At 44.2% G+C, this 27,424-nt stretch overlaps 1 protein-coding gene across 1 annotated transcript in view; it reads right to left on the bottom strand.

Moving 5' to 3' along the window:
* Positions 1 to 27,424, bottom strand: part of SELENOI (selenoprotein I) — a 51,889-nt gene that overhangs the window by 17,499 nt on the left and 6,966 nt on the right. Inside the window, exons 2-3 of the mRNA XM_081313654.1 lie at positions 9,430 to 9,498; positions 6,256 to 6,364 (exon numbers count right to left, since the gene is read on the bottom strand). Coding sequence (XP_081169780.1) covers positions 6,256 to 6,364; positions 9,430 to 9,498 — 178 coding nt within the window. The remainder of the gene's footprint in view (positions 1 to 6,255; positions 6,365 to 9,429; positions 9,499 to 27,424) is intronic.

The following is a 27,424-nucleotide window of genomic DNA, read 5'->3' as shown; positions in this document are numbered from 1 at the left end:
TAGAAAGTGGAAAGAGTGGCACATAACTAAGTCAGAATATCAGCAAACAGCCTGAGCCTGCAAAGATGAAGTGAGGAAAGCTAAGGCTCAGAATGAACTAAGGCTTGCGACCAAAGTCAACTATAACAAAAAAAACTTCTTTCAACATGTAAAAAACAAGAAAAAAGTGAAGGAAATGATTGCTCCATTAGTGGGTGAAAGTGGCAAGAAGGTGACAAGCAACAGAGAGAAAGCAGAACTATTTAACTCGTTTTTTGCATCTGTCTTTACACAAAGAGAAAAAACAGACCAACCTATCAAAAATAGTGCCATAAAAAACAGAATAGAAAGACAAGTTAAGATAGGCAAGAAAATGGTAAGTGAGCACCTGTCCAGCCTAGACGAGTTCAAATCACCAGGACCAGATGGATTACACCCCGAGGTTCTCAAGAAACTGGTAGATGTGATTTCAGAACCACTGAACTATGTTTTTCAAAGATTCTGGAGCAACTACCAGAGGATTACAAAAGAGCTGATATAGTTCCCATCTTCAAAAAAGGAAAAAAAATGGATCCAGGAAATTTGACCTATCAGCCTGACTTCAATACCTGGGAAGATTCTGGAAAAGATAATCAAACAACAAATCAGCGAGCACCTAGAGGCAAACAAAGTCATTACTAAAAGCCAACATGGGTTTGTCAAAAACAGATCATGCCAGACAAATCTTATTGCATTCTTTGACCAAGTGACAAAATTAGTGGATCAGAAGAATGCTGTGGATATAATTTATTTGGACTTCAGTAAGGCATTTGATAAAGTAGATCACAACCTTCTACTTCATAAGATAGAAAAATGTGGGTTAGACAGAATCACCACCAGATGGATTCATAGCTGGCTGACCGGCTGTACTCAGCATGTGGTCCTCAATGGAGTCTTCTCCAGCACCATAGTTCAAAGGCCTCAATTTTTTGGCGCTCAGCCTTTTTTATGGTCCAACTTTCACTGCCATACATTGCAACTGGGAAGACCATAGCCTTGACTATACGCACTTTTGTTGACAGGGTGATGTCTCTGCTTTTTAGTGTACTGTCTAGATTTGCCATGGCTTTCCTCCCCAGGAGCGTCTTTTAATTTCTTGGCTACAGCCCCCATCTGCAGTGATCTTGGAGCCCAGGAAAATAAAATCTGTCGCTACCTCCATTTCTTCCCCATCTACAGTATTTGCCAGGAATTGAGAGGGCCGGATGCCATGATCTTGGTTTTCTTAATGTTAAGTTTCAACCCAACTTTTGCACTCTCCTTCACCTCCAACAAGAGGATCTTTAGTTCTTCTTCACTTTTTTGCCATTAGAGTGGTATCATCTCCATATTTTAGGTTGTTGATATTTCTTCCGGCAATCTTAATTCCAACTTTTGATTCATCTAGCCCTGCCTTTCTCATGATGTGCTCTGCATATAAATTAAATAGGCAGGGCGACAGTATACAGCCTTGCCGGACTCCTTTCCCAATTTTGAACCAATCAGTGGTTCCGTGTCCAGTTCTCACTGTTGCTTCTTGGCCCACATATAGGTTTCTCAAGAGAAAAATAAGATGGTCTGGTACTCCCATCTCTTTAAGGACTTGCCACAGTTTGTTATGATCCACACAATCAAAGGCTTTAGCATAGTCAATGAAGCAGAAGTAGATGTTTTTCTGGAACTCTCTAGCTTTCTCCATGATCTAGCATATGTTGGCAATTTGATCTCTAGTTCCTCTGCCTCTTCGAAATCCTGCCTGTACTTCTGGTAGTTCTCGATCCACATACTGCTGGAGTCTAGCTTGTAGGATTTTAAGCATAACTTTACTAGCATGAGAAATGAGTGCAATGGTGCGATAGTTTGAACATTCTTTGGCACTGCCTATGGAATTGGGTATGTCTAGTTTAATGAAGAGAAAGACGAGCGGAGACATGATAGCAGTGTTTCAATATCTCAGGGGCTGCGACAAAGAGGAGGGACTCAAGCTATTCTCCAAAGCGCCCAAAGGCAAGACAAGAAGCAATGGATGGAAACTAATCAAGGAGCGAAGCAACCTAAAACTAAGGAGAAACTTCCTGACAGTTAGAACAATTAACCAGTGGAACCACCTGCCTCCAGAATCTGTGAATACTCCAACACTGGAAGTTTTTAAGAAGAGAATGGACAGCCATTTGTCCAAAATGGTATAGGGTTTCCTTCCTGAGCAGGGGGTAGGACTAGATGACCTCCAACGTCCCTTCCAACTTCTTCTTCTTCTTCTTCTTCTTCTTCTTCTTCTTCTTCTTCTTCTTTATTTTCATTCAGGCTGTTTAATATTAATACATTATTAGCTAGCTCTGCATAAATTTTAAATCCATTTGGGTCAATATTCTGTGAGACCATGTTTTTCTCTCACCTTTAGGGAGAGAAAAATACATATTTTGCTCTCAATCTGAACTGAGTTTGTCCTTTCAGTTTGGGAAAATAGAGCCAGGAAGCAGCACCATTATAAAACTATTGTCATATTGGTTATTAGCTGGGCAGCAAACAGCAGTGAAAGAACTAAACAACAGAAGATTTGTCTGCCCTCATGAAGATCCTAGTTTTGCAAACACAGAGGGCAGCTGCTATACTATTTGCTGAGATGGACATCTTAAAACATGTGTATCTTCATGTCTCACCCACATTCAGTGATGGAAAAACAAATTATCTATTTCAAAATAACAAGAACCACAAAGGCATCTTCGTATAATTTCATTAAGGATACCGTAATCTTCCTCTTAGAGGAAAAGAGATCAAACAACATATTCCACTGAGTCACATGTTGCCGATTAAACCTAAATAAAACATTACTCTTGAACAGTAAATGGATTGTGACTAAGCCTACAAGTAGTCAATCCAACTAAGCATTACAATTAAATAAGACAAAAAAGAACTTCAGCAAGAAGTTGCAACATGGACTGCTCCTAATCAGTTTCCAAACAGCCATTCATGCTTTCTACTATGGGTCAAACTTTTTCAATCTGATTTTTAATTCCTCTATTCAACACTGAGTACTCTGTAACCATACAATTTTGGTTTGTTCGTTTCTTTACCAAAAGCAAGATTGCACAATGGAAGCAAAAGTTTATTAAAATCAGTATCTTGTCCTCCTTGACAGCCAACTTTCTGAGCACCCTATCAAATAAACCTGAGGATTAATTAGTAACTGGTATTTAAGGGCTTGCTAGAGGCAAAAGACAGCTACTGTACCCTATTGGGTAGCTAATTAGAACTTTGTTCAATTTGTTCAATTTCCCTAATATGCTTTGCAAACTTTTAATTGGTAACTATTATCCCTATATCTGATGATGAAAATCACACATCTTATATAAAGGAGTATTTAGTGAACTTTTAATCATTTAATTTCTTTGGGCTCCTAGAATAATGGAGGAAAATTAGACGTGCAATTTTGCAACACCATATGTAACTTTCTGCATTCCATTATTTTCTTTCACTTTTCATTATAAAGCAGTTTCAGCACACTGATGACTTCTGATTCAGTGCAACTTCTGAAATTATTTCTAACATCATTATCAATAAAAAAATGGAAAGTTCATTGGTATAATCTAGCACAATCCAGTGTTCTGTAAGGCAGTTAAAACAATTCTGCACTACCAAATTTGAGTTTATTGGTTTTTATGGCATGCTTAATGCTGTTTTGACTATTATTTCTTAATGCATTTTTCTTTTATTGCAGTTCTATTGTATGTTGCACTAAGTCTGTGGATTGATAAAACAAAAAACTTAGATTTCTTTAATATATTATTATAAGGAAATATATTATCAACTAACATATTAATTATAGAAATTAATTATTGTTTTTAAATATATGAACCCAGACAACAAATTGTTCATTAAGCACTAAAGACTGTTATTGTAAAAAAAAAAACACCCTTAGATTTCTTAATACAGTCTAGAATTAGGTGGTTATGAAAGAGTGTAACTATTAAGGTTGATCCAGAATGAGGGAAACCCAAATTCAAGTCTACCCTCAGCCACAACTGCCTTGCCCAACCAGAAGCTGTGGGTAATCCTTCATTTTGGTGAAATGATGGAGGCCAAATGCAGGAAACACTAGCTTTTGGACACAGCTCCAAATTTTGGAACAGCCTTTCCATGTAGATTAAATTAGCCTCATCTTTTACAAGGTTTTACAATAGAGTTCTTCCAAAGGAGTTTGGGGGATTTATAGACATTACACTGAGTGTCAAGCCATGAGTAAACTGTGCTCGATATATTTTCTTTTTTTATTATGTTTTAATGTATTGCTTGTTTTTGTATGATTATAATTTTTATTAGCCTCCAGATTCAATAAATAAATGGATATTACTATCCAGATTTATGCAACCTTGACCAATTCCCAGCTGCCCAGAGCCGTGTCAAACAGTGACAGGGGCAGTATATAAATAAAATAAAATAATTTGTGAAGCCAGGCTAAACCACCTGCATTATCAGGCACTAAACAGGTAGCTGGCTTACCAACTGGTTGTTTAACAAATGTTTACAGTTATGATGCCCTTGGACTTCCAGCTGTCGTAAAGCACTGAGCTATCCCCTGCAGCCATGTGATTGCAATCTGGGTGAATGGCAACCTGTCTGCACTTACAACTGGTTGCCAAGTGCCCTGTGATCACCATCTGCAGTCCAATCTCTGCAGGATTTCCCTCTCATCTCTGGAGGCTGGTTGAAAAACCTGCCCGCTAAGGGAAGCTGAACTCCTTTAGTGGACTGAAGGAATGGAGCTTAGATTCTGAAGATCTGAGCTATTCCTGCATGCTGCCAAAAGCATTCCCTTTCCCATGTGGAGGGGAGCTTAAATCCTTCAGCGGGGTAGAAAAATGAAACTCATATCCTGATGATTTAAGCTCTGCTTCCTGATCCTGGGAAAGGAGTTCCCTTCCATGCATGGAAGAAAGCTGACATCCTTTGGCAAGCAGCTCTTTCTGCTAGTTCCAAGAGACGAGAGCGAGCCAAAATGCAAGCAGGATTTTCAACTCTTGAGCAGAGAGGCAGCACAGGAGATAAGGAATGTGGGATGCCTCAGGTGGGTGGGGGCCTGGCGCAGCTGCATGTGAGTGTTTCTTCATTCAGGGGCTGTAAATCTTGCTTGAATTTTGGCAGGGGAGATTTTCAGTTCTGAACAGAGGCTCCCAGATTCCCTGCCCAACCCCTCAGGCACATTCTTTACTGTCCACTTAACAACCACAACCGGAAGTGCCAGGATTGTGATCACTGAGCAAAGCAGTCATGGGGGTCTCAGTCACATGACATCTTGCTTAACAAGTGCTTCGCTCAACAACCCATCCCAATTGTAGTTCATTAAGTGAGGACTACCTGTAAAGTCCTTTACAATATATGAAGAAATATTTCTTCCTCTAATTACCAATCGTAGTTTAAGATCCTATTCAAAGAGGATATTCTCCCAGGATAAATAATGGTTAGTGTCCCCTCCACAGTTGTTAAGTGAACCAATGATTTGCAGTGAGTGCGGTTTTGGCAAAAACTGGTGTTATTCTGGTTTTCGGCAAAACTGTTGTAAAATGAGGTCCACAGGACAATGCAAATGGCTGTAAATGCAGTCCAATTGCCAAGCGCCCAAAGCGCAATCATTTGTCCTCAGTGTGTGTGTGTGTGTGTGTGTGTGTGTGTGTGTGTGTGAGAGAGAGAGAGAGAGAGAGAGAGAGAGAGAGAGAAGAGAGAGAAGAGAGAGAGAGAGAAGTGAGTGAGACAAAGAAGTTATCAGAATATCGAATCTGGCTTGTTACTAAGCAACTGTTCATAATTCAAGTACTACCTGTACCTGTATTTTTGTGACTTATCATATTTTAGTTTTCATTTCAAATCTCTACACGCTTTTATGATTTCAATGTCCTGCAAGCAGCTAGATATATACCTGGTTTTGAAGGACAGCATACATATTTTTAAAAGCCTGTAAAAAATAAATCAAGAAATTGGAAAACCTAAGAACACCACAGCAAGATTAAGTAGGCAATATTCTAGCAATACAAGGGCTCGGTACATACATAAAGTTCAACCGGTTTATTTTACGCATCATTTGTTGAGTAAATCTGTGTGGCCTGGCCATAAGCTAAGTAAAACTGAGTCAGTCTGAATATCAAGCAAGGCTAAAATCAAACAGATATCAGTATCAAGAATATATTTTTCATAATTCTTGACATTCTTGTGATTATAAAGGCACACACAATTTAAAAATTGAATAAAACATCAAAGTCTTACCAGAAGCATAAAAATCAGGGTCAAAGTATGCCATGAGAAAGAAGTTGAAGACCAGTAGCAGGAAACCAGAAAATGTTATCAAATTTGGGGCCAGCCACTTAGGGAAAATCTAGGAGAAAGCAAGTAAAAAAAACCACACAGCTAGTTCATATTAATGGACACAGTAATTTTCATCAAGGATAAATAACTTTTCGTTTGACGTAAGCCTTTTTTCCTTATCGTTCTATAGCAGCAGAACATAAAACCCAGTACACAAGGTGACTGCATGTCCAAATGATCAAGTTTTCTAAAGAAGGGAATCTCACAGAGAAAAGGGTGTCAGAACCCACCCCAATCCACATCTTAGGAAAGAAAGAAGAACTCTTGGAGACAGGATTGTCCAAATAGGAACTTTTACTAAAACATTGCTGGCAGTGGATAATCTAGACAGGATCTGGAAACTGTCTCACAGATCAATACTTTTAAAGTGTCCCCGAAAAAGTACCCCTCCCCCCAGTCTCTTTGGTCAGTCCCGGATCAGTCAGGTTTCATGTGTCAAAACCCCTCCTGGGAAAAGAGAAACATCAGTACATTTGCAACATTATTACTTCCTCCCCTTCACATTCCAGTTGGAGATACAAACCAAACTTCCCCCCTCCCTCTTTCTTTGTTCTTCTTAGTTCAAAGGTTTTCTTCCCTGGTCTTTTGTGATGGCCTCCAGGCAGGCTGAATAAACAAACCTTGCGTCTAAGGGACAGAGATGGCCAATTAACATCCTGTCTTCTCTTCCCCTCCTTGGGAATGGCAGATTCCAGTAAGGGGGTGAGATTTAGTTTTGCACAGATAGGGAGTTAGAAATGAAATATAAATGAATTCTGACAATCTGCCCTCCTCTTAAAAAAAAAAGACAGGTCCACCTGTAGAGGAACAAAATATAAAGGTTAGCCTGGTTTGTTAGGATATTCTGTATGAAACTTCTTAAGCAACTTAGGGTGCTCTAATGTGATGTTTATTGACCCCACTCATTTTCTGAGGAGGGGTGGTGTTTCCAAGCTACTAGATATTGAATTGCTTCATGGTGTTTCCTAGAATCCAGGATTTCTTTCACCTTGAAGTGTTGTTCTCCTTCCACCGTGATAAGAGGCGATGGTGGTGGGGGTTTTGTTCATAGGGGTGACTGTTGTTCTCTTTTTAGTAAACTGCAGTGAAAAATTGGGTGTATCTGCCTAAGATTTTTGGGTAATTCTAATTCTACTGTTACTGGGTTTATGATTGTTTTCATTGGAAAAGGTCCAATATATTTTGCATCCGCCAAGCAATTCTCCCCCCCCCCCGGTAAATGTTTGAGAAATGGAATCGGTGAAAATGTTGGGACTAGCGGGCTTGCTTAGGAGTGAGTTTCCTGGGTGTTTTTAGTGCTTCCAAATTTTTGTGGTCTTCCAGACCTGGAAGGGGATTTTATTTCCTTCAAGGAAATGGCGCCATGTAATGACCACCTCACAGCGTACGCCTCCTTTTCCCACACGGCCCAACGTTGTTCTGTCTCCGTGAGTTTCCTGGATGTATATGCACATGGCTGCAATGCCCTCTCATCATTTTCCTGTAATAATACAGCTCCCACTGCCACATCACTAGTGTCTGCCTGTATTACAAAAGGTTTATTGGGATCTGGGTGTCTCAGGACAGGTTTGGCAGAAAAAAGTCTCTTTAGCCTCTCAAATGCTGCTTGACATTCCATTGTCCACTTCATGGGCTGGCTGGGTTTCACTGGGGACCCCCCCCCCTTCGTTTTCAACAGCGTCGGGCTGATGAGGTAGCAGGTGCAGCCAGAGTCTATTAGGGCTTTTACTTTGACGGCTTCAGGCATATAGTCACTGTCTTAAGGATGGGTGGAATGGATCCACTTACCAATGTTTCTCCCTCCGAGCTGTCCACCGCCCCTGCGGTGTAGGCCGGAATCCCCTCCCAGTCCTTGGCAGGGTTTGGGGACTCTACAGCCTCTGTTCCCCTCATGGCAGGTTCTTTTGTGTTGCCTTGGGACTTCCCTGTTCTCCTGGAGGGTGATGCCTCTGATTTGCGCTGAGGAGCTTTTGAGCGGCATTCTGCAGCGCGGTGACCCTCTCTCCCGCATTTGAAACAGCTTGTTGATTTCTTAGCCGTGGACGGTGGTTTTGCTTGCTCGCATGTTTGCTCAGGCAGCCGGCGGCCCCATGGTTTTCCCTGGCAGTGCCATTTTAGTAGGTTTATCTCCGCCTCCTCTGCTGGGACATACCAGTCATTGAGATGGTGTGGGTCTCCTCGAGGCAGGCAAGCGTCATACAGGTTGTAGTTTAGCCCATCTTTGAAATAGCTAAGGAGGATGTCTTCCGGCAAGTTCAGCTTGCTGGCAATGGCTCAGAGTTGTTGGGTATATTCAGCCAATGGCCGTCTGCCCTGCCTCACCGTTTTGATTCTCTCCTGGGCCTTACGATCAGACAAAGAGTCCTCAAACCGCCTCCTCAAGGATGACATGAATTGGTTGAAGTCGTTGAGTTCTGGGGCATTGGAGTCATGCACCCAGTCTGCAGCTGGTCCATCCAGGGCAGATTGCACGATGCGGATGCGGGCTTTGTCACTGGAGATGTCCCATCCGTATTCTTCCATATAGCTGAGGACTTGGGTTAGGAAAAACCCCAAGAGTGGTGGCTGTCCCCTGAATTTCGCTTCCACGGGTGGTAGTCTTTGAATGGATTAGTGTCTGCGCAGCAGGCGGTATTGCCCCCCATCCTGATCCCCGTCTGTGGTTCGGTGGGGGGTGGGTGCTACTGAGGCGGCAGCTCCTGGTCCAGCAGACCACCCTGGTGTTGCTGGTTCCGGATCCCCCCACTGTCTCTCCAGTTGCGGCCCCAGGCGCTGCTGCGGCTGTGGTATTCAGGTTTCTCTTCTCTTAGTGAGCTAAGGGTTTTTTTCATCAGGTCAATAGCTTTCTCTAGGATCCGCTCCTCTTCACTGACGTGCAAGGAGCTCTCCATCTCTTGCCTCCATTCGGGTTGGTGGCCGCCCCACCTCAGTTAGAAATGAAATATAAATGGATTTGGACAAAGGGGTCATATTAATATTAAATGGGTCATAATTTTTTTTCTACTTACAGAGAGTTAAAGCCCAAGTGTAGTACAGAAAGCACACACAAACAGGGCGGACAATAGGTTTACTCACCTTAACTACAGTGTTCCAAAATGGATGCATGACATACAGGGAAAGAGGGTTGTTGTCCACAGCACTGTACTGTAAAGGAAGCCAAGAGAATAGAGGATCAGCTGAAAGCCTTAGAAAGTTCTTCAGGCAAGCTTACAAGTAGAACATCTGCATTCACATCACCTCACATTTCTCCAGAATCAAGCAACAGGTTGTTCTATGGAAGTGAGAAGCCTCTACATATTCTCTCTTTACAAACATTTCTGGAGAAGCATTCACTAATGCTTTTTGCACCTGACAACTACCTTTCAGGGTCAGGTTTCATAAAACTGGATAACTGTATTTTACTGCTCAGAGCACAACTGTAAAATACCTTTTAATTTAACAACCTGAGGGTGAGGGATATAGAACACCTCTAGTAACATGATGGTTGTGTCAATTCTACAAGATTAATCACAGGGAAGATAGAGTACTGGCAGTAATCTATTCTGATTGATTAATAGTGAGAAGGGCCACATTATAGGTCATAAATTAGGTTGGTCTTTCTCAGAATTGAATATTGTTCTTAGTCACAACTCAATGGAGCAAATGTGACTGCCTGCTAATGTTCATGTAGCTGCTTGTCCTAAAGCAACATTTAAAATTTGGCTAAGCATCCATATAATTAATTCACATCAAAACCACTCCAAACTGTCAGTCAAACTTCCAAATTACAATTTTGTTTGCTTTGCTTTTCTCTCTGATGAGTAAGGATTGCTTCCAGACAAATAAGGAGGGCTATGTTCAAGGGACTATCTATGAGTTCAATACATTTGGGTTGTGAGTTCACATAAAGCAGTTTCTGGATGGTAGACAAAGGAGCTTAACACACACATGCATACACACATTATTCCTTCAGAGTGATAGTGGGTGGTGGTATGTTCCTGGAAGGAATGAATGAAGCAGTCTGGGAGTTTATGCCAAGAGTGTATACTCCTACTGGAGTCATCCAACTAAACAAGTGGGCACCCACATCAGGCAGCAGCAGTATAGGAAGATGTTGATGGCACATGATCACAATAAAGACATAATTGCAAACAGTGCTAGGGAAAGCAATAGCAAATAATTCCTATCTTTTACCACCCCAGCCTAATAAAGAATAATATACTATAGTGCCAATTATCCCCTTTATGGATTACTGCCTTGTCGCGGCGAAGGGATTTGTGTAACTCAATGAAGCTATGAGCTATGCCATGCAGGGCCACCCAAGATGGACAGGTCATAGTAGAGAGTTCTGACAAAATGTGATCCACTGGAGAAGGAAATGGCAACCCACTCCAGTATCTTTGCCATGAAAACCCAAGGACAGTACCAAAAGGCAAAACAATATGACGCTGGAAGATGAGCCCCTCAGGTCGGAAGGCTTCCAATATACTACTGGGGAAGAGCAGAGGGCTAGTAATAGTAGTGCCAGAAAGAATGAAGTGACTGGGCCAAAGCCAAAAGGACGCTCAGCTGTGGAAGCATCTGGTGGTGAAAGGAAGGTCCAATACTATAAAGATATATTCTCCATGGGAACCTGGAATGTAAGACCCATGAATCAAGGCAAGCTGAATGTCGTCAAACAAGAGATGACAAGACTGAACATCAACATCTTAGGAATCAGCGAACTAAAATGAACAGGAATGGGTGATGACCATCAGGTATACTACTGCGGGCAAGAATCCCTCAGAAGAAATGGAGTAGCCTTCATAGTCAATAAAAGAGTAGGAAAAGCAATAGTGGGATACAATCCCCAAAATGACAGAATAATCTCAATGAGAATCCAAGGCAAACCATTCAATATCACAGTAGCCCAAGTCTATGCCCCAACCACTGGTGCTGAAGAGGATGAAATTGACCGGTTCTATGAAGCCCTACAGCACCTTATAGAATTAATACCAAAAATGATGTCCTTACCATAATGGGGGATTGGAATGCTAAAGTAGGATGCAAAAGATAACCAGAATAACAGGCAAGTTTGGCCTTGGAGTACAAAATGAAGCAGGGGACAGGCTGATAGAATTTTGTCAAGAGAATATGATGGTCATAGCAAGCAACAACCCAACAACCCAAGAGATGGCTCTACACATGGACATCACCAGACGGTCAACACAGAAATCAGACTGACTATGTGCTCTGCAGCCAAAGATGGAGAAGCTCTATACAGTCAGTAAAAACAAGACCAAGAGCTGACTGTGGCTCAGACCATGAGCTTCTTGTTGTAAAATTTAGGCTTAAATTGAAGAAAGTAGGGGAAAGCACTAGGCCACTCAGATATGAACTAAATCGTACCTCTGTTGTATACAGAGTAGAGGTGACAAATAGATTTAAGGAATTAGATCTGATAGACAGAGTGCCTGAAGAATTATGGATGGGGGTTCGCAACATTGTACAAGAGGTAGCAACTAAAACCATCCCAAAGAAAAAGAAATGCAAGAAAGCAAAATGGCTGTCGGAGGAAGCTTTGCAAATAGCTGAGGAAAGAAGGGAAGCAAAAGGCAAGAGAGAAAGAGAAAGATACACCCAATTGAATGCAGAATTCCAGAGAATAGCTAAAAGAGATAAGAATGCCTTCTTAAATGAACAGCACAAAAAAATAGAAGAAAATAATAGAATAGGGAGGACCAGAGATCTCTTCAAGAAAATTGGAGATATGAAGGAAACATTTCATGCAAAGATGGGCATGATAAAGGACCAAAATGGCAGGGACCTAACAGAGGCAGAAGAGATTAAGAAGAGGTGGCAAAACTACACAGAAGAACTATACAAGAACAAGCTTAACGTCCCTGATAACCACGACTGGGTGGTCACTGATCCCGAGCCAGACATCCTAGAATGTGAAGTGAAATGGGCCTTAAGAAATCTGAGCAACAACAAAGCTAGTGGAGCTGACAGTATTCCAGCTGAGCTATTCAAAATCTTAAAAGACGATGCAGTAAAAGTGCTACACTCAATTTGCCAGCAAATTCAGAAAACTCAACAGTGGCCACAGGATTGGAAAAGGTCAGTTTACATTCTAATTCCAAAGAAAGGCAACATCAAAGAATGTTCAAACTATCCCACCATTGCACTCATTTCACATGCTAGTAAAGTTATGCTTAAAATCCTACAAGCTAGATTCAGTAAGGCATTCGACAAAATAGACCAAAATCTACTGCTTGGTAAGCTAGAAAAAGGTGGAACAGACAACATCACCACTAGATGGATTTGTAGCTGACTGACAAACCGTACTCAACAAATAGTCCTTAATGGTACTACATCCAAATGGAGAGAAGCAAGCAATGGGGTACCACAAAGCTCCACCTTAGGCCCAGTACTCTGCAATATCTTCATCAATGACTTAGATGAGGGAATAGAAGGAGAGCTCATCAAATTTGCAGATGACACTAAACTGGCAGGAATAGCCAACACCCCAGAAGACAAGCTCAGGATTCAAAAAGATCTTGACAAACTGGAACAATGGGTTCTATCCAATAAAATGAGTTTTAATGAGGAGAAAAGCAAAGTTTTACATTTAGGCAGGAAAAATCAAAGATATAAGTACAGATTAGGTGAGACCTGGCTCAAAAACTTTGAGAAGGACCTTGGAGTCCTAGTGGACAATCACTTAACTATGAGCCAGCAATGTGCAGCAGCAACCAAAAAAGCTAATGCAATCCTGGGTTGTATAAAGAGAGGCATATAATCAAGATCACACAAAGTATTAGTACTGCTTTATAAAACCCTGTTGAGACACCTGGAATACTGTAATCAATTTTGGTCACCATACTACAAAAAAGATTTGAGACCTTGGAAAAGGTTCAGAGAAGAGCAACTAAGATGATCAAAGGCCTGGAGACTAAAACATATGAAGAACGGCTGAAGGACTTGGGTTTGGCTAGTCCACGGGTCGGCAACCCACGGCTCCGGAGCCGCATTCGGTTCTTTGAACTGTCTCCTGCGGCTCCCAGCTGCCCGGTGCGCGCGTACCTCTTCGAACGTGCAGTGGTGCACGCACACCTCTCCAAATGGAGAGTGGCACCGCCCGTTTGGAGAGGTGCGTGCGCACCTCTCCGAATGTGCGGAGGTGCGCGCGCACCTCCCCGCAAACGGGCAGCGGCGCCGCTCTTTGGGAAAGCTGCCGCGGCATGTTTGCAGGCTGCCGAAGGCGGTAGCTCTGCAAACGGGCTGTCGCCGTCGCACAACCGGGAACCGGTTCCATCACACATTTTAAAAAATGGCAACCGCGCGCGTCTGCGCAAGAAAAACCGTTTTGCGCATGCGCAAAACATTTTTTTTTTTGCGCATGCGCGTGCCTGGAAAACACACACGCGGCTCCCACTTTTTTTTATGTGTGATGGAACCGGTTCCCAGTGGCTCTTTTCCTTTTTCAGGTTGCCGACCCCTGGGCTAGTCTAAAGAAAAGAAGAAATAGGAGTGGCATGATAGCAGTATTACAGTATTTGAGAGGTTGCCACAAAGAAGAGGTGGGGTCAAATTATTTTCCAAAGCACCAGAGGGCAGGACAAGAAACAAAGGTTGGAAACTAATCAAAGAGAGAAGCAACCTGGAATTGAGGAGAAGTTTCTAACAGTGAGGACAATTAACCAGTGTAATAGCTTGCCTTCAGAAACCATGGGCGCTCCATCATTGGAGGTTTTTAAGAAGAGACTGGACAGTCATTTGTCTGAGATGGTATAGGTTCTCCTGCTTGAGCAAGGGAGCTGGACTAGAAGACCTCCAAGGTTCTATTCTATTCTATTCTATTCTATTCTATTCTATTCTATTCTATTCTATTCTACTCTACTCTACTCTACTCTACTCTACTCTACTCTACTCTACTCTATTCTATTCGACTAACTGGTATACATTATCTCTGTAAAATGATGGCTGCTCCTTAGGATATGCCATCCTACAAATTCACAGGCTTTCTGAAACAGAATTGTGTTTGGTCCCTAAACTGAGCTCCAGATGATAATATAATAACAGATGTCAAAGAGAATGAGGTATCAGACATATAATTTTTTTTTAAAAAAAATGAAGTTCCACAGATGTCTGCATCCTTATTTGCAAACTTGATATACACCAGAGAGAACACAAATTTACAATGTTTGGAGCCAATGGCTATACTGTATACCATGTTTTCATGAAATACTTGCAAAAAATTAACTTCAGGACAGACTGGTCCAAGCTGGAAAAGGGAAAAAGTCCTAATCTATCAATGGTAAACAAAATAGCAATAGCAATAGTACTTAGACTTATATACCATTTCACAGTGCTTTACAGCCCTCTCAGCGGTTTACAGAGTCACCATAATTTTTTAAAATCCCATTTATATCCCGCCCTTCTCCGAAGACTCAGGGCGGCTTACAATCTAAAGCACAAATTAATGTGCTTAGCAATAGCCTTCATTCTATGTATATTCTATTATTGCCTTAAGGACAAGCCAGAGGTGACTAACTACACTTCCCTTGCTACATAGGAGCTAATGACAAGGGAGTTCCAGTGCTTTGTTGATTGATTTCTTTCACATTAAAAGGCACTAAAGGAAGCCTCTGGGCTCTGCAAACTAAGGAAAGGCAGGTAAGAAATAAAGCATAGCAAACTGTCATTTATGTTCTCTTGATTGACTGATTATAGGCCATCGTGCCGGTGTCAACTCTAAGCAGTCAAGAGATTTTCTCTGAACCTGATGCTTCATATATATAAGTAGTCCTAAAGCTATGTCTGTAATAGAGCCCAGAATTTTCATTATACGTCACGACGGTCTTAAGTTGAGGCATCCACATAACTGACCCAATTTTCTGCAGCAGTCATTAAGCAAGTGCAGTAGTCAAAGTAAACATGGTAGTCATTAAGCAAAAACAGAAATGCCAGTTTATGGCCAAAAAAATAATAATGGTAAACTGCAGTCATGTGACTGCAAGATGCTGCAAATGTGGGCCAGTTGTCAAGCACCATGGGACTACCAAGGAGGGGCAGCCATCAGAGCTTCTGAGTCATAAATACCTTTTGGGGGGACTCTGATATAACAGAACGGTCATTATCAGACCAGCTGTAAATTGAGGATTACTCCATAGTAATGCTTAAAAAGAACCCACACCTTCTATGAAAAAAGTTGAGATTTGTCAAAATAACAATCTTAAGACATTCTATAGGCTGTGTTTAAATACTAGCTTCATTTTCAATTATATTTTTAGAACGTTAACAATGGTTTTATTAGGACTACACTATCTGGTCCAACCCCATTTTTGCCCAACGGAAACCTCCAGGTCTGGTGTATTTTATTTTATGTAATTGGTCGCTAGCTCCCAAGCAGCCTTATTGCTACCACCTATGTTGCATTGACAAGCTACTTATGCTCTAGCTTGGAAAAAAAATACTTATCAGAGAATAACAAAAGTTATAATCATTGTGCTCTTTCACCTAACTACACATCATTTATTCAATATCAATCTCTCCAACACCACAAATAATTACTCTCTTTTCAATGGGATTCCACTTTTCTGCCTCTCAGACATTGTTGCTTTGCAATCCACAGCCAAGCAGGAGATGCATACTGTTAGCCAGAAAATAATTTTGGCAACCTAAAAATAACATCCTTTAAACCAGACATGTCAAACACAAGGCCCGGGGGCCAGATCCGGCCCACAAAATGGTTTCATGTGGCCCGTGAAGCCATCCTGGAAACAGTGAGGGAACGGCCTCCACTGCCTTGGCCCTGGCCCAGAGACCCTCCTTCTGCCAGAGACCCTCAGACCTGTCCCACTCCTGCCCAGGCCCCCATAGGCACCCTTAATGCGAATGATGTAGAGCTGGCCATGCTCACCTAGTAAGCCATACGCACTCTAGCCACGCCCAGCCAGTAGGCCACGCCCAGCCAGGCCATACCCACCCGGCCCCCTGAGGGCAACCGCAATGCTGATGCGGCCCTCAATGAAATTGAGTTTGACACCCCTGCTTTAAACGGATAGTTTTTGCTATGCCATTAGCATCATTTCCAGAAACCTTTCAGACTTATTGCCATCTCATTCACTTGGCATATTCAATTGCAGCTTCTCATTACTTTCAAAACAGAATATCCAAGACATTCAGGAGATGGTGATTCCAATTAATGGTGTGGAATATTTAACAGATTGTTTAGACCTCATTATTCCTCCTTTTAGATGTAAGACAGAGCAGTCTAATTATTTGGGCTAGGCAGAACGAATTTTGTCATGCTGAATATATGATCATAAACACCGGATCAAATCCTGTAAGTGTAATCACACCCAGATGTTCAAGCTAGGTAAGGAGATATGTAATGAAGACTATTATTGCAATCTGCTCTGGAAATTAAAATTAACAGCCACCAACCCAACCAGACAGAAGGGATTCTTCCTGTAGTTCAATGATCAGCACTATTCAGTACTAACTACAAGGTTTTAATTTCAAACGTATATGGCACACAGAACTCTTGGTTTTTCAGAAAAACATAGATAGCACAAAAGATTTGATGTCTAAAAATGCACAACTGCAAATGTTCTGGTTCACCTTAAAATCTGTACAGCTGTGCTACTACTATAATTTTACACTAAAGTAACTTATCTGGTCTTTTTTCTGTCTGATCTATCTGGTAAGACTGACAGCAGAGAATGGGGCTTATGTTTATCTGTTACTGAACAATACACCAGTTCTGTGTTACAAACACTATGGACCTATGGCACACAAAAAATCGGACAGATTTATGCCTTGGGTTAAACTGACATCTTAATCAAGATTTACTAATCATGTTACAACTTGGTGGGTTCACAAGCAGATCTTTATACAGTTCAATTCCCATATGAAAAGAGATATATTTATCTAGGTTTTGGGCAGCTCTGGTGCTATCAATCCATCAAACTAACATTATTTTAAAAAAACAGAGGCAGGAAAATGAAGATTTGAGAGGAAAATTGTGGAACAGCCTTTCTTTCAGGGAGAGTAGCTTAAGTGCTTGCTTGCCTTGGGTTTCCCGTTAGCATCACTTGAAGCCTCTTGAGATTTAAAATGGCAAACTCTAAATAAAAGGCATTTGTCCAGATGTGATTGACCATCAGTGGATGAAAATGTCTCAAAGATGCATTCTGAGAACCAAGTCCTCTGGGCCAACTACAGCAATATCTTTAAGGTAGATCATTAGCTTTCAAATTTACAGAGCACAAATATAATTAAATGACCATAAAATCCTTTCTTAGGGTCTTGCGGAAGAACAGGGTAGAACAACAGCTAATGTCCCTGGGAGGTCACCATTGTCCAGATGGCCGGGAGTGAATCCCTCCTCTTGAGATGTGGCCCTCGGGCTCAGTTGGGCTTGTTGCTTACATACCTGGCGCCCAGCTGTGTGGCAACAGCCCTGCCTGAGCTGCTCGATACCCTCTCAGGGTTGGCGGTGGAGTTCCCCAGGCTTATAGTCCTGGGTGACTTCAACCTGCCGTCACTGGGAGGGTCGTCGGAGTTAGCTCGTCGGAGTTAGCTCGGGAGTTCATGGCCTCCATGACAGCCATGGGCCTGACCCAGGTTATTGAGGGCCCGACTCATGAGGGGGATCATACTCTCGACCTGGTGATCCTGTCTGGACAGTGGTTGGATGATCTGGGAGGGGGTTCCCCGTCCATCACCCCTCTGTCATGGTCAGATCACCACCTCCTGAGGCTGGTTTTCCGTCATGCCACCCCCCGCCGCTGGGCGGCGGAACCGACCAGGTGGTTCCGCCCCAGGCGCCTAATGGACCCGGACCGGTTCCAGAGGGCGCTTGGGCCGATACCTATCACCCTTACCCACAGCCCAGTCGATGCTCTGGTGGAGGCCTGGGAAACGGCTGCCACCAGGGCACTTGACTGCGTTGTACCCATGCGACCTCTGACCCGGCGCAGATCCCGTTGGGCCCCATGGTTCTCTGTGGAGCTCCGGGAGATGAAGCGTCGGAGACGAGGTCTAGAGAGCGGTTGGAGGTCCAGCCGATCCGAATCCGACCGATTGCAGTTAAGAACCTTTATAAGGTCTTATCTTGCGGCGATAAGGACGGCGAAGTCTAACTACTTTGCCGCCCTTATCGCGTCCGCAGATAATCGCCCGGCCGCCCTGTTTAGGGTGACTCGCTCCCTCCTTAACCAGGAGGTGAGAGAGGATCCCTTGCAGGGACGAGCCGAGGAGTTTAGTCATCATCTGGCGGACAAAATCGCTCGGATCCGGACCGGCCTGGACTCTGACTGGGCAGAGTCTGATGTGGAGGAATCAGGCGGTCTTGAGCACGTTATCTGGACTGAGTTCGACCCTGTTTCCCCTGATGATGTGGACAGGATCATGGGGAGACTGAGCACCACCACCTGTCTGTTGGATCCGTGCCCCTCCTGGCTAGCTTATGCGGCTCGGGAGGGAACACGAGGCTGGTTCCATGCAGTAATAACTGCTTCTTTGAAGGAGGGTGTCTTCCCTGCCGCCTTGAAGGAGGCGGTGGTGAGACCCCTTCTCAAGAAGCCTGCTTTGGACCCGGCTGCTTTAAACAACTATCGTCCAGTCTCCAACCTTCGCTTTCTGGCGAAGGTTGTTGAGAGTGTGGTGGCGCATCAGCTCCCTCTGTTCCTGGAGGAAACTGATTATCTGGACCCGCACCAATCGGGCTTCAGGCCCGGACACAGCACGGAGACGGCATTGGTCGCGCTGGTGAATGATCTCTGGAGGGCAAGGGACAGGGGTTGCTCCTCTGTCCTGGTCCTATTAGATCTCTCAGCGGCTTTCGATACCATCGACCATGGTATCCTGCTGCGGCGTCTCAGGGGGTTGGCACCGTTCTACGGTGGTTCTCCTCCTACCTTCAGGGCCGCTCGCAGTCGGTGTTGACAGGAGGGCAGAGATCCGCCCCGAGGCCTCTCATTTGTGGAGTTCCTCAGGGGTCGGTTCTCTCACCTCTCCTGTTCAACATCTATATGAAGCCGCTGGGCGAGATCATTCGTGGTTTCGGGGTGGGGTATCACCAGTACGCTGATGATACCCAACTTTTTCTTTCCACCCCAAACCAACCCAGTGATGCCCTCTCCGTGATGTCCCGGTGCCTGGAGGCGGTTCAGGTCTGGATGGGGAGAAACAGGCTTCGTCTCAATCCCGCCAAGACTGAGTGGCTGTGCATATCGGCATCTCGGGTTAACCAAGTTATTCCACCTCTAACGATGGGGGGTGAGGTGTTACCCCCCGTTGACAGGGCTCGCAACTTGGGCGTCCTCCTGGATTCATGGCTCAATTTTGAAGATCACATAGGAGCCGTGACCAGGGGGGCTTTTGCACAGGTTCGCCTGGTGCGCCAGTTGCGTCCCTATCTGGACCGAGACGCCCTACGCACAGTTACTCATGCGCTTGTGACCTCCCGTTTGGACTACTGTAACGCTCTCTACATGGGGCTGCCCTTGAAGACCACTCGGAGGCTTCAACTGGTGCAGAATGCGGCCGCGCGAGTTGTAATGGGGGTTTCCCGATACTCCCATGTAACACCTCTACTCCGCGAGCTGCATTGGCTTCCGGTTGCCCTCCGGGTGAAATTCAAGGTGCTGGTTATTACCTATAAAGCCCTACATGGCCTGGGTCCGGGGTACTTGAGGGAACACCTGCTGCCGGCTTCAAACGCCCTTCGCCCAGTGCGCTCCCACAGGGAGGGTCTGCTCAGGGTTCCGCCGGTAAGAGACTGCCGGCGGGTGACACCCAGGGATAGGGCCTTCTCAGTGGGAGCGCCTGCCCTCTGGAACCAGCTGCCGGTAGAGCTGAGGACTGCCCCCGACCTCCGATCATTCCGCCGGGGCCTGAAGACCTGGCTCTTTGAGCTCTCGGGCCCAGGCTGAGGAGAAAATTATTTTAATTGGGGTTTTTAATAGCACAGGGTTAATTTAATATTTTTTAACTTGGCTTTTAACTTTTGTATGTTTGATTTTTAACTCCCTATAAACCGCCCTGAGTCCTCAGGGAAAGGGCGGTATATAAATGCAATAAAATAAATAAAATAAATAAAATAAATAATGACCCTCTTTTACCGGTCTACTATAGAGAGCGTCCTCTCGTATGGTATTGTGGTTTGGTATGCTGGTCTGACAGCCGCAGATAGGAAAGTATTACAGAGGGTAGTGAGCACAGCCCAAGACATTGTGGGCTGTTCCCTGACACCACTGGATGACATCGCCAGGGCTTGTTGCCTTGGAAGAGTGAGGAAGATTCTCAGGGATGACTGACACCCTGGACGGTATCTCTTTACTCTCCTACCATCTGGTAGGAGATATAGGAATATAGCCAGCCGTACCAACAGGCTGAAAAATAGCTTTTATCCATGGGCTGTTAGGCTTTTAAATGGGACATAATCTTATGCAGAATTGACTTGGGAGGCCAGTGTGTGGTGTAGTTGGTTCACATAGTGTGGTGGGATGGAGGGTTTGTTATCACTGTGTGTTGGGGGGAGAGAGCACGGGGGGGGGAGGCTCAGCTAATCTCAATGTACACATGTTGTACTTTGACAATAAAGATTTATTTATTTATTTATATTTAAATTGGACATCATTATTAAAGCTATCTCAAAGGTCACCAAGCCAAAAAAAAATCAGATGATGTGCCTAATAAATTATCTTTATATGAATATATTTTCGACACCGTTGTTATGGCTCCAATAATAAAAAACTCTTTAGATCATATCCAATAGCAGCATTTTTTTTCAAGATAATTGTATATTACATATATTGAATTGCAACCATTTATTTAATGGTAACTCCCTTACACTTACAGCATCCCCTTGGTCATTTGATCAAAATTCTGGCACCTGGCAATTGGCATGTATTTATGGTAGTTGCAACACCCCACAGTCATTAAGACGCAGTGGTTAGAATGCAGTATTGCAGGCTAATTAGGCTGACTGCCAGCTGTTTGGTTCTGACTGGCTCAAGGTTGATTCAGTCTTCCGTCCTTCCAAGGTCGGTAAAATGAGGATCCAGATTGTTGGGGGCAATATGCTGACTCTGTGAACCACTTAGAGAGGGCTGTAAAGTGGTACATACAGTAAGTCTAAGTACTATTGCTATTTGATTTGCGACATTCCCAGCTGGTTTCCAACAAAGTCAATGGGTGAAACTGACTCACTTAATATTTGCATGATTCACTTAACAAATGTAGCAAAAGGTCATAAACATAACAGCCTTGCTTAACAATGAATGTATATGTATATGTATATGTATATGTATATGTATATGTATATGTATATGTATATGTATATGTATATGTGTGTAAATTTTTTGGATTGCTAACAAAGAATTAAAGGGAGGGAGCAATCCAAAAAATTGTTAGCAATCCAAAAAATTTACACAAATATGAGCTGTCACTGTTGTGACTACAGCCTACGGATGGCCTTGGATTAGGCTGAAACAGGAAATAAGATTTGCCCCATATTTGGGGCCTAGCAAGGTATTCAAAATACTTAACAAACACTTAACATGTGTGTGTGTGTGTGTGTGTGTGTGTGTGTATGTATATGTATATAAAAGAATTTATTTATTTCAATTTCAGGAGTGTAGAGATGAAGATTCCCTCATGCCTAGGTCTTTATGTGGTTTTCTTAGTAACAAAAGAGAAGTGGTCTGCCAGGGCCTTGGACAAGAATGCTTTTTTGACTGCATAGTCTAACTCTGTGGTGGCAAACCTGTGACACAGGTGCCACAGGTGGCACGCAGAGACCAGGCCTTCAGCTGGGTTTTATAAAACCTTTTCATTTTAGGCCTCCGCTGCCATGTGCAAAAAAAAAAGGTTCAATCAATCAATCAATTTCAACTTCTTGCGGGAAAAAAATCTTGCAAAGTTGGAACTGATTGAACTTTTTAGTCCCACCCAGTCTGCCGTTACCACCACAGCCACGCCCACCCAATGGGCCACACCCACCCAATGGGCCATGCCCATTTGGCACCCAACGATACATAAGTGGGTTTTGGGTTGCAGTTTGGGCACTCAGTCTCTAAAAGGTTTGCCATCAGTGGTCTAACTTAAACTTTAGGATTCCCTGGTGGTTTTCCTTCCAAGTAGTAAGCAGATACAAACCATTTAGTTTTTCCCAAGGTCAGCAAACTAAAGTTGGATGAATTCAAAATCTTAAAAGTAGCACTGTTTTGATTTGTGAAGTCATCTTGAAAATTAGTTTAAATATTTCTTTTATAATATATGTTGACAGTTGTTTGCTTTACAGTTTCCTGTTTAACAAGTTGCTTTATCTCTGTAGTATTAATAAATTAAGAAAAGAAAGAAAAGCAGCTTAATAAGCACTTTAGGTAATGTATAAGTTGGGAAACCCCTTACTCAAACTTGCCTCTTCTAAAATTCCCTTGGGCAATTCAACTTTTTTCATCTCTAATGTTGACAGTGACTTACATCACACTGATGTAAATATTATAAATGGGAATGCAAGCATAGTGAATATATCTTGGGAGTATATCTGTTGAGGCAGACACATTAATTGCACAGAAAAAATTATTAGCAAGAAACATGTCAGGCAAATTGACCAAACACTGCTTATCCATTCAGACTAGTCAGGGGTGTCAAACTCAATGTCATTGAGGGCCACATCAGCACTGCGGTTGCCCTCAGGGGGCCGGGTGGGTATGGCCAGGGTGGGCGTGGCCTACTGGGTGGGCGTGGCTAGAGTGTGTATGGCCTACTGGGTGAGCATGGCCAGCTCTACATCATTCGCATCAAGGGTGCCTATGGGGGCCTGGGCAGGAGTGGGACAGATCTGAGGGTCTCTGGCAGAAGGAGGGTCTCTGGGCCAGGGCCAAGGCAGTGGGGGCTGTTCCCTCACTGTTTCCAGGATGGCTTCGCGGGCCACATGAAACCACTTTGTGGGCCAGATCCGGCTCCTGGGCCTTGTGTTTGACATGTCTGGACTAGTGAATAATAATCTCCAAGTCCTGTTCCAACAAGGGAGAAGACAGTTCAAGATTCACTTAGCAGGAGGTAATTTACAATAAAGCTACTTGTTGTTGTTAGCTGCGAAGTCGTGTACGACCCATCGCGACCCTATGGACAACGTTCCTCCAGGCCTTCCTCTCCTCTACCATCTTCTGGAGTCCATTTAAGCTCACGCCTCCTGCTTCAGTGACTCCATCCAGCCACCTCATTCTCTGTTGTCCCATTCTTCTCTTGCCCTCAATCTTTCCCAGCATTAGGCTCTTCTCCAGTGAGTCCTTCCTTCTCATTAGGTGGCCAAAGTATTTGAGTTTTAGCTTCAGGATCTGGCCTTCTAAAGAGCAGTCAGGGTTGATCTCCTCTAGGACTGACCGGTTTGATCTCCTTGCAGTCAAGGGACTTGCAGGAGTCTTCTCCAGCACCACAGTTCAAAGGCCTCAATTCTTTGGTGCTCAGCCTTTTTTATGGTCCAGCTTTCACTGCCATACATTGCAACTGGGAAGACCATAGCCTTGACTATATGCACTTTTGTTGACAGGGTGATATCTCTGCTTTTTAGTGTGCTGTCTAGATTTGCCATGGCTTTCCTCCCCAGGAGCAAGCGTCTTTTAATTTCTTGGCTACAGTCCCCATCTGCAGTGATCTTGGAGCCCAGGAAAATAAAATCTGTCACTACCTCCATTTCTTCTCCATCTATTTGCCAGGAATTGAGAGGGCCGGATGCCATGATCTTGGTTTTCCTAATGTTAAGTTTCAACCCAAGTTTTGCACTCTCCTTCTTCACCCGCAACAAGAGGCTCTTTAGTTCTTCTTCACTTTCTGCCATTAGAGTGGTATCATCTGCATATCTTAGGTTGTTGATATTTCTTCCAGCAATCTTAATTCCAACTTTTGATTTATCTAGCCCTGCCTTTCTCATGATGTGCTCTGCATATAAGTTAAATAGGCAGGGCAACAGTATACAGCCTTGCCGGACTCATTTCCCAATTTTGAACCAATCAGTGGTTCTGTGTCCAGTTCTCACTGTTGCTTCTTGGCCCACATATAGGTTTCTCAAGAGACAAATAAGCCACTAGTGTAATCTTTAATTAATATATGCCCTATTTCAAAATGCTGGTTCTGTTTTTAAATCTCTACAGCAGCAAGTTTTGCAATTCCAGTCCAGAGGAGCAGTATAGAAACCCAATTCTTTGAAATGCAGTGTCATCTCCTTTAATAGGGAACAAATTACTTAGATATAGATATGAGTCAAGATATGATAAATCCAAAGAAGTGTTATTTCCCCAATAATCAACATTTATTATGCATAATAATTTTAATAATCATTTAGATTAATTTTCCATGGAGATTATAGGCATTTTCTAATATCCTGTGCAATTTGACTCCTGGTGATCGCCGTTTTCTTAGCAAGCCTTTTTTAGAAGTGGCTTGCCTTTGTCTAGGGCTGAGAGGAAGTGACTGGCCCAAAGTGACTGGCCCAAAGTCACACAGCTGGCTTTGTGCTTAAGGTACGTCTAAAATTCATGGTCACCCCATTTCTAGCTTCACGCCTTACCGACTACAACAAATTTGCATATACTCCTCTCCCTCTCTCTCTGTATCTATATGTATCTATTCCCCAGGAACTAGCCAGATTGGTCATGAGTGTGCTGCTGCAGGACAAGAAACCACAAACATCTGGTTCACTGAGTCCCCAAGACTCAGCTCCTTAATTTCTGCCTAAAAACATACCGTATATACTTGAGTATAAGCCGAATTTTTCAGCCCACTTTTTGGGCTGAAAAATTCCACTTCGGCTTATACTCCAGTCAACAAAAAACTTACCGAGGACTTGTGCGCGGCCGAGGCTTTGGTGCTTCCGGGATCGCGCGCACCTCTCCCAAGCCACCGCCGTCCGGAGACCTTCCGAAGTTTGGGGAGGTTTGGGGAGGCGCGCGCCTCCCCAAACCTCCCCAAACGTCGGCAGGTCTCCGGACCTCCGCGCCCTGCCTGCCTGCTTCTTTCCGCAGCGGAAAGAAGCAGGCAGGCAGGGCGCGGAGGTCCGGAGACCTGCCGACGTTTGGGGAGGTTTGGGGAGGTGCGCGCCTCCCCAAACCTCCCCAAACGTCGGCAGGTCTCCGGACTTCCTCGCCCTGCCTGCCTGCTTCTTTCCGCAGCGGAAAGAAGCAGGCAGGCAGGGCGCGGAGGTCCGGAGACCTGCCGACGTTTGGGGAGGTTTGGGCACCTCCCCAAACGTCGGCAGGTCTCCGGACTTCCGCGCCCTGCCTGCCTGCTTCTTTCCGCAGCGGAAAGAAGCAGGCAGGCAGGGCGCGGAAGTCCGGAGACCTGCCGACGTTTGGGGAGGTTTGGGGAGGTGCGCGCCTCCCCAAACCTCCCCAAACGTCGGCAGGTCTCCGGACCTCCGCGCCCTGCCTGCCTGCTTCTTTCCGCAGCGGAAAGAAGCAGGCAGACAGGGCGCGGAGGTCCGGAGACCTGCCGACGTTTGGGGAGGTTTGGGGAGGTGCGCGCGCACCTCCCCAAACCTCCCCAAACTTCGGCAGGTCTCCGGACGGCGGCGGCTTGGGAGAGGTGCGCGCGATCCTGGAAGCACCGAAGCCTCGGCCGCGCGCAAGTCCTCGGTAAGCTCCGGGCGGTCACTTGCTTCGCGTCTCCTGAGGGAAGGGGGGGCGACTGGAGCGGGCGTGTTTCCTCGCCTGCTGGGCGCCGCGATTTGCCCGGGGAACACGCGGGCCCCGAATGGCAGCGTGGAGCGAGGAAGCGGACAGCCAGGGCTTCCCCGAGAGCCGCGGCCACACAGGGTATTCCTGTGTATTCAGGCTTGCAAAATGGCGGATCAAGCCTCTGCTGGCGGCAGAGGCTTGCAGAGCGCGGATCCAGTCTCCGCCGGCGGCGGAGACTTGCAGAACGGCGGATCGGCTTATACTCGAGTCAATAACTTTTTCCAGTTTTTGGGGGTGAAATTGGGGGTCTCGGCTTATACTCGAGTCGGCTTATACTCAAGTATATACGGTACTTCACCTTCAGCGGCTCTATATACGAACAGATCAAGGGCACAATGATGGGATCTCCTATCTCAGGAATAATTACAGAGGCGGTGCTGCAGAACCTAGAACTCACAGCGATGAAAGGATTACAAGCCCAAATTCTGGGCCGGGTATGTGGATGACATGTTTGTGGTCATCAAGCGGTGTGACAAAACTCTCTTTATGGAAAAGCTGAATGCCATCTACCCGGACATCCAATTCACAGCAGAGGAAGAGGTGAATAACACCTTACCTTGGACATACTAATACGTCGCAAGCACAATGTTATTTTGATTATACAGTATATTGCTACAAAGAACTTACCTATAACCTATCACTTTATCCAACTGAAATATGTACAGTAAATGCCAACTTCCTACACCTAGTCCTAGACTGAAGATACAGTGTTGACTGTTCTATGTTTGGTTGGATGATTGACTTCCTTGTTTCAACTGCTTTGATTCTGTACATTAATTTTCTTAACATCCTCCTGACATACATTTTACAGTATTTATTTTTAAACGTCACATATTTGGCAAAAACATAACTCCAAAGCAGATTTTAGCTATTTGCCTGGTTCAGGCTGCAAAGGAAATCAGCTTAAAGAAAGGGCTCAACTTCATTCCTTAGCATTGTAAGGCTACAAAAGACTCCTGTTTGAATTCCACACTGCTGGTACAGAAGCCACTGAAGGAGATGACCTAATAGTTTGACTTAAGAGTTTACTGCAAGATTAGAACTCAAGAATATCAGGCTCCAAATCCTGAGAAAGACATAGTAAGTTACCTCAAAGCAGTTTCCTTTACAGGTAGTCCTTGACTTACAACCATTTGTTTAGTGACCAAAGTTACAACGCCAGTGAAAAAGTTTTTCACGCTTACCACATGGTTATGTGATCAAAATTCAGATGCTTGGCAACAGGTTTATTTTTAGGATGGTTGCAGGTCACCTTTTGTGACCTTCTGACAAGCAGTCAATAGGGAAGCCAGATTCACTTAATAACCATGTTAGCAACTACAGTGATTCACTTAACAACTGTGGCAAGAAAGTATATA

The sequence above is a fragment of the Vipera berus genome (genome assembly GCF_964194415.1).
Source record: "Vipera berus genome assembly, chromosome: 1".
NCBI lineage: Eukaryota > Metazoa > Chordata > Lepidosauria > Squamata > Viperidae > Vipera > Vipera berus.
Note: the sequence above shows the minus strand (reverse complement) of the source record. Positions and strands in the feature narration are given on the sequence as shown.